This window comes from Pelmatolapia mariae, linkage group LG17 (genome assembly GCF_036321145.2).
Source record: "Pelmatolapia mariae isolate MD_Pm_ZW linkage group LG17, Pm_UMD_F_2, whole genome shotgun sequence".
Lineage (NCBI taxonomy): Eukaryota > Metazoa > Chordata > Actinopteri > Cichliformes > Cichlidae > Pelmatolapia > Pelmatolapia mariae.
The window spans coordinates 1,775,283-1,789,285 of NC_086242.1; the positions used below are offsets into that span (position 1 = coordinate 1,775,283).

General features: G+C 42.9%; 2 protein-coding genes across 5 annotated transcripts in view; both read right to left on the reverse strand.

Moving 5' to 3' along the window:
- csnk1g2b (casein kinase 1, gamma 2b) overlaps window positions 1-4,490 on the reverse strand; it is a 41,949-nt gene extending 37,459 nt beyond the window's left edge. For 2 of the 4 annotated variants that reach the window (XM_063500612.1, XM_063500613.1), the window contains exons 1-2: window positions 4,349-4,489; window positions 908-1,682 (exon numbers count right to left, since the gene is read on the reverse strand). In XM_063500612.1, the coding sequence (XP_063356682.1) occupies window positions 908-1,135 (228 nt within the window). In that variant the 5' untranslated portion in view covers window positions 1,136-1,682; window positions 4,349-4,489. Of the gene's footprint in view, window positions 1-907; window positions 1,683-4,348 lie in introns of all 4 variants that reach the window. The other 2 variants (XM_063500614.1, XM_063500611.1) reach the window with 2 other exon arrangements.
- A 533-nt stretch (window positions 4,491-5,023) lies between these two features.
- On the reverse strand, window positions 5,024-8,021 carry dmbx2 (diencephalon/mesencephalon homeobox 2). Its single transcript, XM_063501412.1, has 4 exons — window positions 7,866-8,021; window positions 7,045-7,217; window positions 6,388-6,563; window positions 5,024-6,252 (listed from the first exon to the last, which is right to left on the reverse strand). Exons 1-4 carry the CDS (start codon window positions 7,922-7,924, stop codon window positions 5,767-5,769), a joined length of 894 nt encoding a protein of 297 aa, XP_063357482.1. The 5' UTR covers window positions 7,925-8,021; the 3' UTR covers window positions 5,024-5,766.
- Window positions 8,022-14,003: the final 5,982 nt, after the last annotated feature.

Genomic DNA, 14,003 nt, shown 5'->3' on the forward strand with positions numbered 1-14,003 from the left:
CTCTGCCTTCTAGTGGTTAGCACAACCTTTAGTTAATACCCATTCAGAGATAACGACCTCCCTCAGAGACAGAAATTGTAAAGTTAATCATATATAAATCATCTGCCTAGCCCCAACAGCTTCAGTATTAACACCTACCTAGAATGTGAGTTAGATCTCTTCTTCTAGACTGACCAAATTTCAGGGGAAAAACAGATTTCAAACATCAAAGTAGTACAAGTGGCAACAAATTTATGGTGAAGAGAAAAGTTGAAGTGCTGAGGAAATGGCTGAGCTGTCACAGGCTGCCCCAGAATCAGGCAATCAGAAAACAAACAGGCCTTGACATTTCATGTGGTTTTCACAGTCTGTTTGAAAGCTACTAAACCAGTGCCGCTGGGAAAAAAAAACTGTTCATGCTGACACAAAGCAAGTACACTACTGACTGAGCTCAAGGCCTGTGTGGGATTATTTAATAAGGGCCTACAAATGAATTAACATTATTCTAATGATGAAGAAATTGGTGAAAGGGAAGGAAGTGTAAAAATGATCTTTACAAGAATTGCTACTGTGCATGAAGTGACAAAGGTTACTAAAGAAAAAAACCAAAACAAACAAACATTATTTGGCCTCTCACTGAAATGCACTTAAGAAAAATGTTCTTTCAGTCGCAGTTTCTTCACCTCATCCAGAGGACAGCTGACTCAAAAGCATACAAGAGCAGGTCGTGGGAAAAAGGCCCCGTCTGATTGTTCTTATTTACTTCCTGTGTATCTCACTCTCAAACAGTCAAGTGCACAATGAAACTGGGCTGTAATTAAGATAATAACTTTTCACAATGGAGATTTATCAGAATAAGTTATTTGAGGACGCCTGGAACAGTAGGTTTTTGTTTTCAATTTCAAGAGATAGTTCAAGAGATACTTACCAACTTAATGGCCACATATTCGTTAGTATAGAGATTTTTTCCCAGCCGCAGTTCTCCAAAGTTTCCGCAGCCAATTTTTTTACCCACGCGGAAGTTTGGACCAACCATAAGAACTCCAGAATTGCTCCCTGTACTCCTGCCCCCATGTCCAGTCCTGCTGCTTGTTGTCTTAGACATCTTTTTCCCTTCCTCTGTCTCTCCCTTGCCCCCTCTCTTGTCAAAATCCATAAGCTTGTGATACCCTGGCCTCTCCACGGTTATTTTCCAGCCATGCAAACCATAGAAACTCCAATGACAATGGAGACTGTTTTAGGGAGGGGGAGGGAGAAGTCTCACAGGACAGAGGAAAGGTGTTGCTGTTAAAATGCGAAGCGGTTCAGAAGACACTTAAATGAGCCAAAACTGCAGCCGAATGGACCCGTGTGTCTATTGGACAGCTTTTTCCCTTTTTCTTCGTTTATCAGAGGGGTTTCTTTGTTGTGCGTTTCTCCACTCCAGTCTCAGAGCATCATGTCCCCGCCTGACAAATAGGCAGGTGGTGTTAGGATGTGTCCAAAGACACACATGCAACACTAGTCATAAAAAAGCACTTGGAAACGCAACTACTGCATCCACAAGGCCACTTGGGAACATCTCCTGGAGTGCCTCATTCCTTCTGGTCAGCCTTCAGTGACACTTTGGACGCTCTCCATGATGCAGGGCCACAGCTTAGCGGGCAACCCGGAATTACACCGACAGCAGGAACAAATAGTCTGGGGTGATGTCGGTTTGTTATCTGAAAAAGAAAAACATGGCCAGAAATCAGTCCGTAAGTTGTGATGTATTTTGGTATTGTCTCGACTAAGAGCCCAGGCCATCATTTACACACAACCCAATCATTATTCACGCTTACAACAGAAATTAGCTTGTTTGAAGATGGACAATTTGGACTGTAATTGCAGAAATAAAAGCTCTGCAATGGCCATAACTTTACAAACCATCTACAAAACAATTAAAAAAGGTAAAAATGCTGGTAAATTTAGCAAATTAATCACAACTTGTTCCAGCAACACTTGGGCCTTTATGAAATTAACATTTTCGACAGGGAAAAAAACAAAAACTCAAGCCTTTTGCATGAGTATCACATTATATCTACAGTGGCTGTTCCTTACTACGGCTGAAATGAGATCTTTATGCAGACTGACGCAAAGCAAATTCAATAAAGGAATCAATACGAGGAGAACTATTCCACTGTTGATCTCAGACATGAGAAATTACAAATAAAATATTCTCAAAGAAACCATGAAACAATGTGCCGTGTGTTTATAATGAAAACCAACATAGCTAATACGGCTAAATAACCATCTTGTTGTCATCTTTCACAACCACACGCAGGCGTCTCTGCACAGAGCCACTTCGTCATGTCCATGATCTAAGATGTTGCTGAAGAGAGCAGGTAATGCAGGCGCTAGCTTTGGGCAGCTACTCTTTCCTATGGAAAGGCACTTACACAGATCAATGACTGCTGTAATGCTTCATCTAATCACAACATTTGCATCACTGGACAACATTATTGGAAAGATTCAGAAACAGTCTAGTCCACAGCTAGCTCAGCCGTGTCTGACCATCACAAGATAAAAAACACAGTATCATCAGATAGAAGTTTGCTAGGGATGAGCGAGTAATTTTTTGTGTTTAAATACGTCTTTACTACAACGACACATTTGTCAAAGTGACTCTGGCCAATGCAGAATTCATTCCAAAGACTACAATGAGAAAAACAAAGCGCTATATTATATATATACCTAGGTTGCTTTGCATATGGTGACACTTACTACAGGAATTGTGGCGAAACTAGCCTTGCCGGTCACGAGATAAGATGAACACTATGTGACGGAGTAAAACTTATCAGCTTGTGCATGCCAAAAGATGACAGCAGCTCCTGGAATGGTAGAGTGCATTATATGAGGCACTTCATTTTTCAAGCTGCCCGAGGCCAATACACTATCCACACATTTAAAATAAAAACATGATGTAAGGACACTGAGCAAGTATGGGAATATTTCTGAAAAACACCAATGACCTCAGTATCTTGCTCTCTTGGTTAACTTTCCGTAGGCTGCCCATGTTTTCAGTCTGTCCCATTTAAGGAAGTGGTGCATTGTTTTTCCATGACAGCTATTTGACATAACTATCGAGTTGTTAAAAACATACAAAGCGAACAGCGACATATTTCACGTATTGAGAAGGTATTTGGAAGCACAAAGACAGTCCATTTATGAATGATCCCCCTCCAAAAGAAACCTCCCTAAGCCAGATAATGTCTCTAAGGCCAGTTTCATAAAGCTAACTAGCAATAACACTAGCAGGACCGTTTCAAACCGTGTAAATACGAACAAACACCAACAGAAAATACCCCAAAATGCAAATGAGCAGCGGTAACCAAACCGGAATGGCAAATTTTCCCTCGTCACTTACCTTCCTTTTTTAGCTTAGGTTAATGATAGCTAATTGCTAAGTTGCTACTGTCTTAACAGCTGTCATTTAGCGTTAGTTTCGGACAACCCAAAGACTCGCTTTCTATACTTGTTAGCCGATTTGTTTCCCCATAAAGAACGATAAATGGAAAACGCCGTTTTAAAAAGTGAATACCGTCGGTATGAGCTTTAAGAAAGGCTCTGTAACATTACACTTGCTGGCTCGGCGGACAAGGCCAGATACTCTAAAGCTATCGTAGCGCTGGCTAGGAAGCCCGAGTTAGCTTGACATCCTTCAGTCGTAGTTAGCTTGATTATTTAATTAAGAATTAACGGTAAGTGAATGTAAACATTTAATTTCAAGTTGTAGTTAAGCCAACATGTCACACAGTTGAATTAAGCTAACCTAGCTCGTACCTGCCAAAAACACCGATCCTCTTGGCCCAACGTCTGCTTACAAAAAAAAAAAAAAACAGCCGACGATGTAACGCTAGCCAATTTGTTAACAACACAGTATCACAACAACACGGGCTACCTGTTAGCAAACACATGCAAATTAAATAAGTCGAAGCCTTACAGAGAATCAAATATTCATTGACTGACATTTTCTGAGCTACATATACGTGGCTAGTTAGTAAATGCTTAATAACTGAAAAACAACGTCCCAAGCGAGGCTGTTACAAATATTATCGACTGAAAAAAAAATACTATAATGTAACTATATATATATATCTTTGAGTCACCTCAGAATGCCGCTTTTATGTTAGTTCAGATAACAGCTACAGCCATTACCCAGACCACTGCCGGGCAACTCCTTAATCCTAAACAAGCGAATGCACACCAACGGCAGCCCGGGATCTCTTGCCGCTTAGCTCTCAAGCTAGTCATTTAGCAAGCTAGCACACCAGGAACGTTAATAAACTGCGTTGCGGCGTTTTGAAAAACAGCCGTTGGGAATGAAGCCCTGTCACGGAAGAATCGTTACCTTCAAATGTTAGCTATCGAAACGCAGTCGAAGTCATGGTTCTGCGTTCGTCGCTATCTTCCTCGTCTGGTGCCTCTTGTCCTCAAGTTGCTATGATTTCACTGTTGTCTCTTTAAGCCTCCCTCAACTGCACAGCGTCACCCGGGCTCACGCCACACGGCGCTACGCTGGAAAACCGGCGCAACCGCTTTGGTGAATAACCAGAAACATCAGGCGATCGTAGCTCCCCGACTACGTGCTCCAGACCAGACCGGTTGCTTTTGATTGACACATGTGCACCACCGGTAAAACTGAAACTAACATGCTGCAAGTGTAGAGCTGCTCAGCCCGGCGAACATCTACTACTACTGTCCTTTTAAAAAGTACCAGTACTGATACTACACTGTAAAAATACAGATAAACAGGGAGCATACAGTTGAAGCATACATTAGGTTGTAAAAGTCCTTCAAGCTATTCAGTCCGTTGTGACTGAGGCAAAAGCGCAATGATAATGATAATAATGATAATTGGCATTAATTGGTACTAATTATTGTTATTAATAATTAATTCATGGCAAACATCACTTAGATTTTAAAATATTTTAATGAAAAGGACAAATATACAATTTTACTAACTGTATGTACAATTTACAACAGTTTACAATAATTACAACATATTTTATGAATTATGGGATAATTTACATATAAGTGGCTGAAACTGTCTAGTAAAGGTAGTGGAGTGAAAAGCGCTGAAAATCTTGGATCAGAAGTTAAAAGTTACATAAAATTCTCACAGTACGAATACCTCAACATGAGCTTGTATTTGTACTTGCTTCTTTTTTTTAAACAACTGGAAATATCAGAGTTTTAACTTCATTTCCAAAATGTCTGTGTAGGTTCTCAGTCACCCAGGCCATGGTAGTCTAAGGAGCTTGGAAAGAAAAGCGACTGGACTTCTTTAAGTTTCTTGAAGATGTTTCACCTCTCAGCTGTGAAGCTTGTTTAGTTCAGAAAGAACTTAAAGAAGTCCAGTCGCTTTTCTTTCCAAGCTACTCACACTTCATTTCCAATAGTTCAACTGTTTTCCTGGCTATGGTCTATACCATAATCCTTTCTTGAAAGAGAACTCTGAGTCTAAAATAAATAATAGAGAGAGCAGGTGCCGGTGATTTTATTTAACATTTCTATGCTTCAGTGCTCAGTTACAAAATGACTTTTCCCAAATGCTTTTGCTATTTTTTTTAATTGTCTATTCCTAATACTAGTACTTAGCAGTGTAACAAACTATATAGCGCTGAGCAGATTAGGAAAAAAGAACTGTGAAAGTACAGAGTGTTACATCCGTTTATGCAGACAGGTGAAACTCACAGAATATAAACGTATACTCTCAGCAGCTGTCAGGTTTGTCTCTCACAGGACTGCTTCAGGTGTCCACATCACTTACAGCCCCAGATACGGATGTTGCACTGCTTTACTAGAGCAAGGAGTCTGAAGGGAGACGCTACAGTTTTTTGTAAGTGACAATGTAGGAATCCCGAGGGTGGAGCTGTGCTGCTGTATGATGGGCCAGAACACCGGAGGGAAGGCGAGCTCAGTGGACAGCACTCCTACAACTGGCTGGTGAGGTGTGTGACTGTAACACTCTCCTGCCATGAAGGGGAAAAGCGGAGGAGAGGGAAGTCGTAGGGGGCACTGTGAGGTGTCAGAGTCTAAATCCCTGCTTTTGGTCACATCAGGAGGAGGAGGAGGCGCCGGTGGGATGCTCCTGTCACCGCATGATAAGGTGATGTCCTGTTTGTCTCTAGCCTTGATGTCCTCGTGTCCTGCTTTGCTGTGATGTGGAGCTTCCTCCAGACTCTGGTCTCTGGACAGAGGGGAGCATCGTTGACCTTTACGAAACTTTGCCCTCCTGTTCTTGAACCACACCTGGATGAGGAAGACAGGACGACCGATGCGCCACAAATAAGTGAGGTGTTTTAACACCATTAAAGCTTAATGTAGTGACCCTCAAAGTTAAACATGCATTTTTATTTTAAGATTATACTTGAGGTGTGCTCTCACCTGAATGCGAGCCTCGGGCAGGTTTATACAAACAGCCAGCCTCTCTCTCATGCCAACATCTGGGTACTGCGTCTGCTGGAAGGCTTTCTCCAGAGCCTGCAGCTGCGACACTGTGAATGCAGTGCGGCTGCGGCGCTGCTTCTGCTGGTTGCCATAGCGAGCCTCGAGGATGAGCTCTGGCAGGAAGAAAATGGGAGCAGCACAACACTTCAGGCAAGTTTTCAGCAACTTACAGAGGATCAACAAAAATGTCAACAATATCAAAAGGACAACGACAGTCACTTAAACTAGGAATAATTCTTAAGCACCATGTTTAAATGGGTCACTATGAGTTTGGGATGGAATTCACTGTATTTTCTGTACTGGACAAACATATCTTTTTCTCACACTGTACAAATATTTAAAAAATAGCACTATGAAGTGACCCAGCACTATAAAATATACTTATATTGCTGTTTTTGTAAATATTACATTATAAAGATTACATTATAATCATTGATGCAGCAACGAGACTGCTTCCCCGAGGTTCAATATCGATCATAATTTGTGTCATTAATCTGAAAGTAACTGTAGTTATTGATATATGCTATGCTGTAAAGGATGAATGTACATTGTGAGAAAAAGAAAAAAGTAACCCCAGCGTGGTGACTGACCCACCTGCCAGCCTCTCCGCCACAGTGAGTGTGTGCACTGTGGGACCTGCTGCAGAGTATGCGTGGTACTGCTCCGCCATCTGGTGGCGCAGGTCCACCAGCATGGAGTTAACTCCGTGGAAGGGGTACACGCCGCCGCCGGACGTCCCGCAGAAATTCAAGGAGTTCATGCTGAACCTGAAGAAACAGAGAGACTTCATTAACTTCAAGATTGTGCGTTTTTTCCCCTTTACTGTGGTATCGATACAATAATCACCGAAGCGAAGTTAAGATTAATCGAAAATCCAGAGTTTAAGTCTCCACATCGCTGCCATCTCCTCTCGAAACGAATTAACTACTAATTAAATGGGAACACGGTGACACTTGTCTTATTATAAATTAATAAAAGACCTTTTAAAAAAAATTGTAACCACATGTGGAATCTGAGAGAGAATGAGCATAAACTCTATTGATAGAAACTCCACTGATTTCTCTGAAATGACGTCATTATTTACGCTGATGTAACAGAATCTGAAGTTCTGGAGGTAAGCGGGTCAAAGTAGATAAAAACGGTATAATTGCCTCTTTCGATAATAGTGATATCAGTGTGAACGTATCCAGGATCACGTCTGCACTCGTGGGTTATCACTTCTGCTTCTGCTTTAGAGCTATTTCTGTTTTGCGGTAGTGACTGCTGTTTAATCCAGAACTCCCTGTTTAGAGCTCAAAAGTCTTAGCTCGTAAATTCAGTGATATCATCACGCAGCCAGGAAGCTAAACTAGAGTAGTAAGTTGCTATCCGGGTTAAGACGTTATTCAAATCTCCTCATTTCTTTTATTTTTTACCTGATACCCGAATCCAAAGCAGAACCGTGAGATCCAGCTCCAAGTGCGTCTTTACGCATGCACACAGGTCGGCCAGTAAACGGTAGTCCAGTTTTGTTTTTTTTTTAGTCCAATTTGGGCCTTATATCCTCGCAGAGCAGCGCTCTTTGTCGTGGCATGGGCTTAATTCTCCCAAACCATTCTCACCCACGACTATTTAAGAAGCGTTTACCCAGGCTCCCCTCAGCCATTAGCCAATAGAAAGAAAGGTATTAGCCGGGATTAGGTGGGATGAGGGGAGAGAGGGGGGATGCGAGGAGCTCAAGTTTTTGAAACTATTGAACTTGAGAGATTTATGCCAAGGATCTCCCTATAAGAGCGCGTTTCATTCCCTCCCTTTAAAACAATTAAAACAATGTGGTCGGCTAATCTCCGAGGCAGGGCAGATTAAAATAACAGCCTTTGATTGTCCTCTCCTTTTCGGTCCCTCTTTCTCCCATACCGCTGGTTTTGACAGTCTCCCCCTCGGAGGGGGGTTTTCTCTAAGGGTTTGTTTTGCTAACAGGGACCATATTTTGCCTATGAACTGTCACAATGTGAAGTTAATCTGAACCCTACTCTGCGAGAACAATTTATAAGCTCCAGCTGAGCTAAATTAGAAGTCCTCTCAGGGACACAAGACCAAATCAAGGACTGCATCAAATCACCAGAAAGAATAAAGTCCTCCAGCACCAAATGACCAGTGTGGAGACAGAATACTTTCATCGCCATCACTTCTGGTGGACTTTTTTAAAACCATGTGTAGTTTAACTGCAAACACTTTGAAGTATTTCCACTTTTGTTTTCAGCTCATGGTGTCATGTTTGGACTCTCAAGGCTTAGAAAGAAGACACACTGATGCTCCTTTCTGCAAAGAACTCATAAAACAAAATTTCTGAGACTTCAGTTCTGGCAAAGCTCCAAAAACACTGGATGCCCTCATGTCCCAGAATGCATCTCTTTGGTGTCTTCATCACACTTTATCTGCATCCCTGTTCTTTCACCTCCAGCTTATAATCAGGTTTTCTGTCACAAGTTTGCCATTTCAAACCAAACCGGACAGTTTTATAATGAGACAACACCTCATTAGGAAACTTCACAACAGCGTATCAGAGTCCAGATTCCTGATGAATGCTGACCTAACACTTTAGTATGGGAGAAGACTTTTCTGAACTGTTTGTATCGGTGTAATAAAAATCCAGGTTTCTCCGTATACTCATACTCCAATGACCAATAAAAAGAAAAAGAAAACAGAAGATATTTCTTTTGTTTTTAGAGCCCAAAATGCAAAATTCATTTCTACAAAACAAACTACAGTCTTTATTCTTGGATTGAAAACAACTTTAACAATGAGTAAAATGAGGGGACCTCATCAGACGAGATCTTCTTCCAGATTAGACAGAGATTTAACGGTGCTGAATGAGTTAATAGAGTTTATCCCTTAAACCTATTCCACAGTAAAGTGGACAGATACAGTGAGGCTAATAAGTCTGTGTTTTCAGCAATGACTGTGTGGATACTTGATGCAGTCTGAAGAGTGTGTGCTGCACCGCAGACTGTTTTCATTTAGAAATGAAGCAAAGACCTGCATCAAACTTGTTTTGATGGCAAAACGAGTCCAAAAATCGATTGTAGGTAAGGAAATTGCTCACACTGGTATTGATACTCAGCAGTAAAGCACCTGAGCTGCCCCCCTGCTGGTCCCATGCCGTGTACTTGAGGGTTGACCACGGTTCACTTCACTTGTTTCCCATTCAAACACAATCAACTGCTTAGACTTCCAAAATATGTGAAAATGTTTGTGCTCTTCTCTTCCCTGTTTTTTCTCTCTTCTCCTTTCACTGTTCTTGGCTGTCAGGCTATATTAGTGTCCGATAGAAATAAGTCATTTAGAAGAGGCTCTGTCAGCCAGCCCCTCAGCCCCACTAAAAGCTCCAGGATTAGGTCCCGGAGGCCTTTGTCTCCACAGCCCGCAGGATTAGGGGAGATTTACTGCGAGGAGAGAAAAAAAGTAGTTATTTCATGGCACTTTCATGATGAAACCTGGCCAAAGCTGTGTTGGCTGGGGGGATTAGAGGCACACAAAGAGTGTGCTTGTGTGTGACCCTCCCCATCCCAGAGCAGCCACCACTGACTCACTCACGAGCCCCCCTCGCTTGCCCACCCACCCCCACTCCGGTTCATTTCCCCCTTCTGCAGGCCGGCAGGGCTCGTCCGGGTTCACCACCTACCCATCGACACAAGCGAGGCGCTTCATTTAGCGTCTTTAAACTCTCAACACCCAGTGACCTTTAACCGACGCTGTCGCCGTATTTCATCTGTGTTTATGTGAAAGCTGTCCAAGAGAGGGTACCGTCCCAGTTTTTACCCCATTTACCTCGAGGTAAAAACTGGTTTTGCCTCGAGGACCGGAGTGCAGAGGTAAATGAGAAGTTAGTGGATTTCAGCCCCTCCTGTAGTGTTTAAGACCGCTTAAGAGGAGTTATCCTGCTCTTAGAGGATCCACTTACACATGCGTGGATTACAGCGAATAGAAGACAAAAGGCCGAGTCACAGCACTGACAACAGCCTCACCGCCGAGCAGGTGTTATGCAGGTTTAATAACTGTTGTCACATAGCAGAGGGAATTACAGGGACCCTGCCGCTCCGCTCCCAATAAGAAAATGACAGTGTGAACGGTTTACAGTTTCCATCCTGCTCGGTGTCACCAAACATGAAGTTAGTGCTCGCTCGTACATACTTCACACGCTGCTGCAAACACACAGCAGGCTGTGTGTGTTAGTCAGGGGATAAGTCAATTCAGACAAAGCTAATAAGTCAGCCTTTACTAGGAGGTGTTAACGGCTCTGGTAGCGGTTAATATTTGCTTTAGAAATCATTAACAGGAACAACTTTTTGGGTGTGGAGAAAATGACATAATCCATGGTTTAAAGCCAAGGATGTTCAAAGAGAAAAACTTTTGAATATAACTTATTAAACCAACCAGTGCTCCCCTTAAAGTTCAAAATGTGGGTCCTTCACCAGTGAGAGTGCAGTCTCATCAGGACTGGTCCTCCAAACCAGCTGTGAGGTCCCAAATCCTGTTTTTAACTTGTGCATCTTAGTTGAGTTTAGGGTGGAAACCTATGAGCCTCCCACTGACAAACTGTCAAATATTTTGAAGAGAAAAACAAAACTAGAGTAAATGATCTCGGCTTTTGATCAATTTTAGTTGTGCGCTCGCCTCCTGTTTGTTTTGGTTTTGGAGTCGTGCTTTTCTTCTTCTTCTGCTTCTTTATATTTGGTCAGTAAGATGTTAATGCCTCCTGTTTAACAGATGTTTTATATAGTGGCCCAGTCTTTCTTTAATTACTTATCAATAGTGCTAATTTGTATTGACAAGGGCCTGTCAGGACGGGACCTTTGTAGTTGTCAGTTATCTCAAAGGACGGCCCCCTCGGACACCGAATGGATCGATTGGCACGCAAAATACAATTGGGAGGCCTTTTGAGGGGGGGCAAGAGTCTGGGAGCATGTGTGCAGAAGAAGGGAGAGCGGGCAGAGGATCTAAAGACTTCTGCTCAACACTCGGGGGAATCGATAGGGCCCGCTGGCCTTTGACCTAACGGGGGACTGGGAGAGTGGTGGCGGCGGGTCGGTCGGTCCTCTTAAGTCCCTGTGAGTGCCAGGATCACGCTGAGGCCTGACACTGACTATGACACACTCGGGGCTTAGAGTGACATTGACCTGGCTGCAAACACACACAAAAAGCTCAAATATACACACAAAGACCGCTGCGGCTCAGAAAAGGCAGTGAGGAGATCAGTTATGACAGCTACAAGCAAACTTTCACACACACTAAGAAATCCAGGAGTATAACTTCTCCTTTACAATAATTAAAGTGTAATTCGAGTCCAGTTATCTTACTGTGATGTCCTCTGCAGCCCCTGGGAGCACGGTAATAAGCGGCCACACCGGCTGATCAATAAGAGGGGCTCAGTAAAGATCAGTCTCCTAATTGGAGCGATAGATTAAAGACAGGCAGGGAGGGACGGGCAGCTGTGTGTGTCCCCGGGGTCAAGGGCACCCGCAGCATGCAACACAGGGGAGCAGGGGTGAAGTCAGACCAACAGAGGGGAAACTGAGTGGCTCTTAAACCCAGTGACAATAAAATCTGTGTAAATAGTGATTTTGCTGCACTTTTAAAGGAGTTTGAAGCCCGTACGGACCAATGAGGAACGAATACTTTACACAGGCAACCGCATGTGGAAACGTGAGGAGATGCTAAAGAAGTCCAGACAGTGAGTGCTATGACCTGATGGAGGAACAGGGGGAGCACCGTGCTTGTGTAGACCATTTTTGAAGTTTTTAATGTAGTCTAGGACAGGGATGTCAAACAGAAGGCTTGTGGGCCAGAAGTGGCCCAGTAAAGACTCCAATCCGGCCTGCTCGAAGGCTTTGAGAAATACGAAGGAAGGCATGCATTTGGAAGTTTTAACTGTATTTTTTTTATAGGTTTTACAGCTGGCTTTGCAAGATATATGATACCAAAGTAGTTAAGTGTAAAAGCCAGGTATTTGACCTATTTACAATTAAAAGTTTTTTGGTGGATCCACGGTAAAAGCAAAAAATTAAATAAATTAAAAATCAGCGTATTAATAAAACCCTTGTGTTTTATAAATACAGGGCAGCCTTAGCAATGAAAAACCCAGATGTGCTGTTGAAATTGAACTTTTGTTCTTATATTAAGACATCTCAGGGATTCGATGCTTAGTTAAAGGTCTTGCACTGGTCTGGTCCATGATATGAAAAGATTTTGACATCCCTGCTCCAAGGTCTCCATTTGTGCGAATGTTTCGAGTGCACCCCTTTTCTCTTTTTCCCCGACGTCAGTCTTTTCCATTTAATCATCCACCCTCCTTTTTTTTCTCTGTGTTGCCAGTATGTTTGGGATCTTTCTCACTAATATTTTTGAAGTTCTGATTTGTGGATCTAACCAAACGAGACGTCCGAGTGTGTCAGTTTTTGTATATCAATGATGAAAATGATCACTATTTACAGCCAACGAGCATTTGGCTCCAGGTTGCACCAAGGAAGCAAAGGTCCACGAGAAAAGCTGTAGCCAGCTTAATAAATTATTGTTAACAACTTATCGACTACAGACTCGATAAACTCCAACGTCAGTTTTAAGTCCATCCACGATGTGGGCAGTAAAGTGTTCCTTTGCTCCTCTCAGAGATAATGCAGCCCTCCGTCTCTCAGCATGTGGTCACTTTTGGGGTCCCGGCCTGCAGCTTCCCCCTCCTCCCACCACCACCAGTCAAAGGTGATCACGGGGGACAGAGAAAGAGAGGCACTGATCGAATTTGATAATGAAGACGACCCCTCTAAGCTGCTTTGCTCCACATGTTCGAAATCTCTGGAACACTCAATAAACACTAGGAAGCCCCCCTCCCTGTCACTGGAACATTGTGTAGGTATTGATCCCTGCTAACTGGCTCTTTTAATACCTGGGGTCCGTGGCCCGGCCTGGGGAAATGCATACTGACATGTGACGGGAGGAGCTTAATAGGCAAACACACTGAAGAAAGGATGGGCCTCACAGTTTAGCATTTCTCTCTTATCTGTTTTTTTTTTTTTACGATTTACACATCTGCTGGAGAGAGGAGAGTTTAAACCGGCTGCACCTGCTGTTTTAAAGGGACATATAGACTGCAAGAGGGCCGGGCCTGTCCCGAGAAAAAGCTGTCACACTGTCAAAAAGCATTTGTGCAGCTGCGGTGGAGGAAGTCCTCTGATCTGAACAACGGCAGAGACCCACGACAAGTTAAAAGTCCCAAACGGCAAGAATTCAGCAAGAATCTGCAAAATCTAAAGTTCGAGCACTTGCCGTGCACACAAACAGCACCTGTGTGACGGATCCAAGTGGAAGTGGCCCCTCGCTGTTTGAACTCATTTTAACAACGTTGCTGCAAACTTTAAGCAGGAACCTCACAGAATAACTGAAACTTTCCTCTTTTTAAGTTCTTTTCAGCAGCTCGAGAGCTCATGGAAATGATTTTTTTCTTCCCTGACTGTCGAAATGTCGAGCTCAGTTTGTTAAATCAAGCTTAAAATGAGACATTGCTTGAGAAAACACGC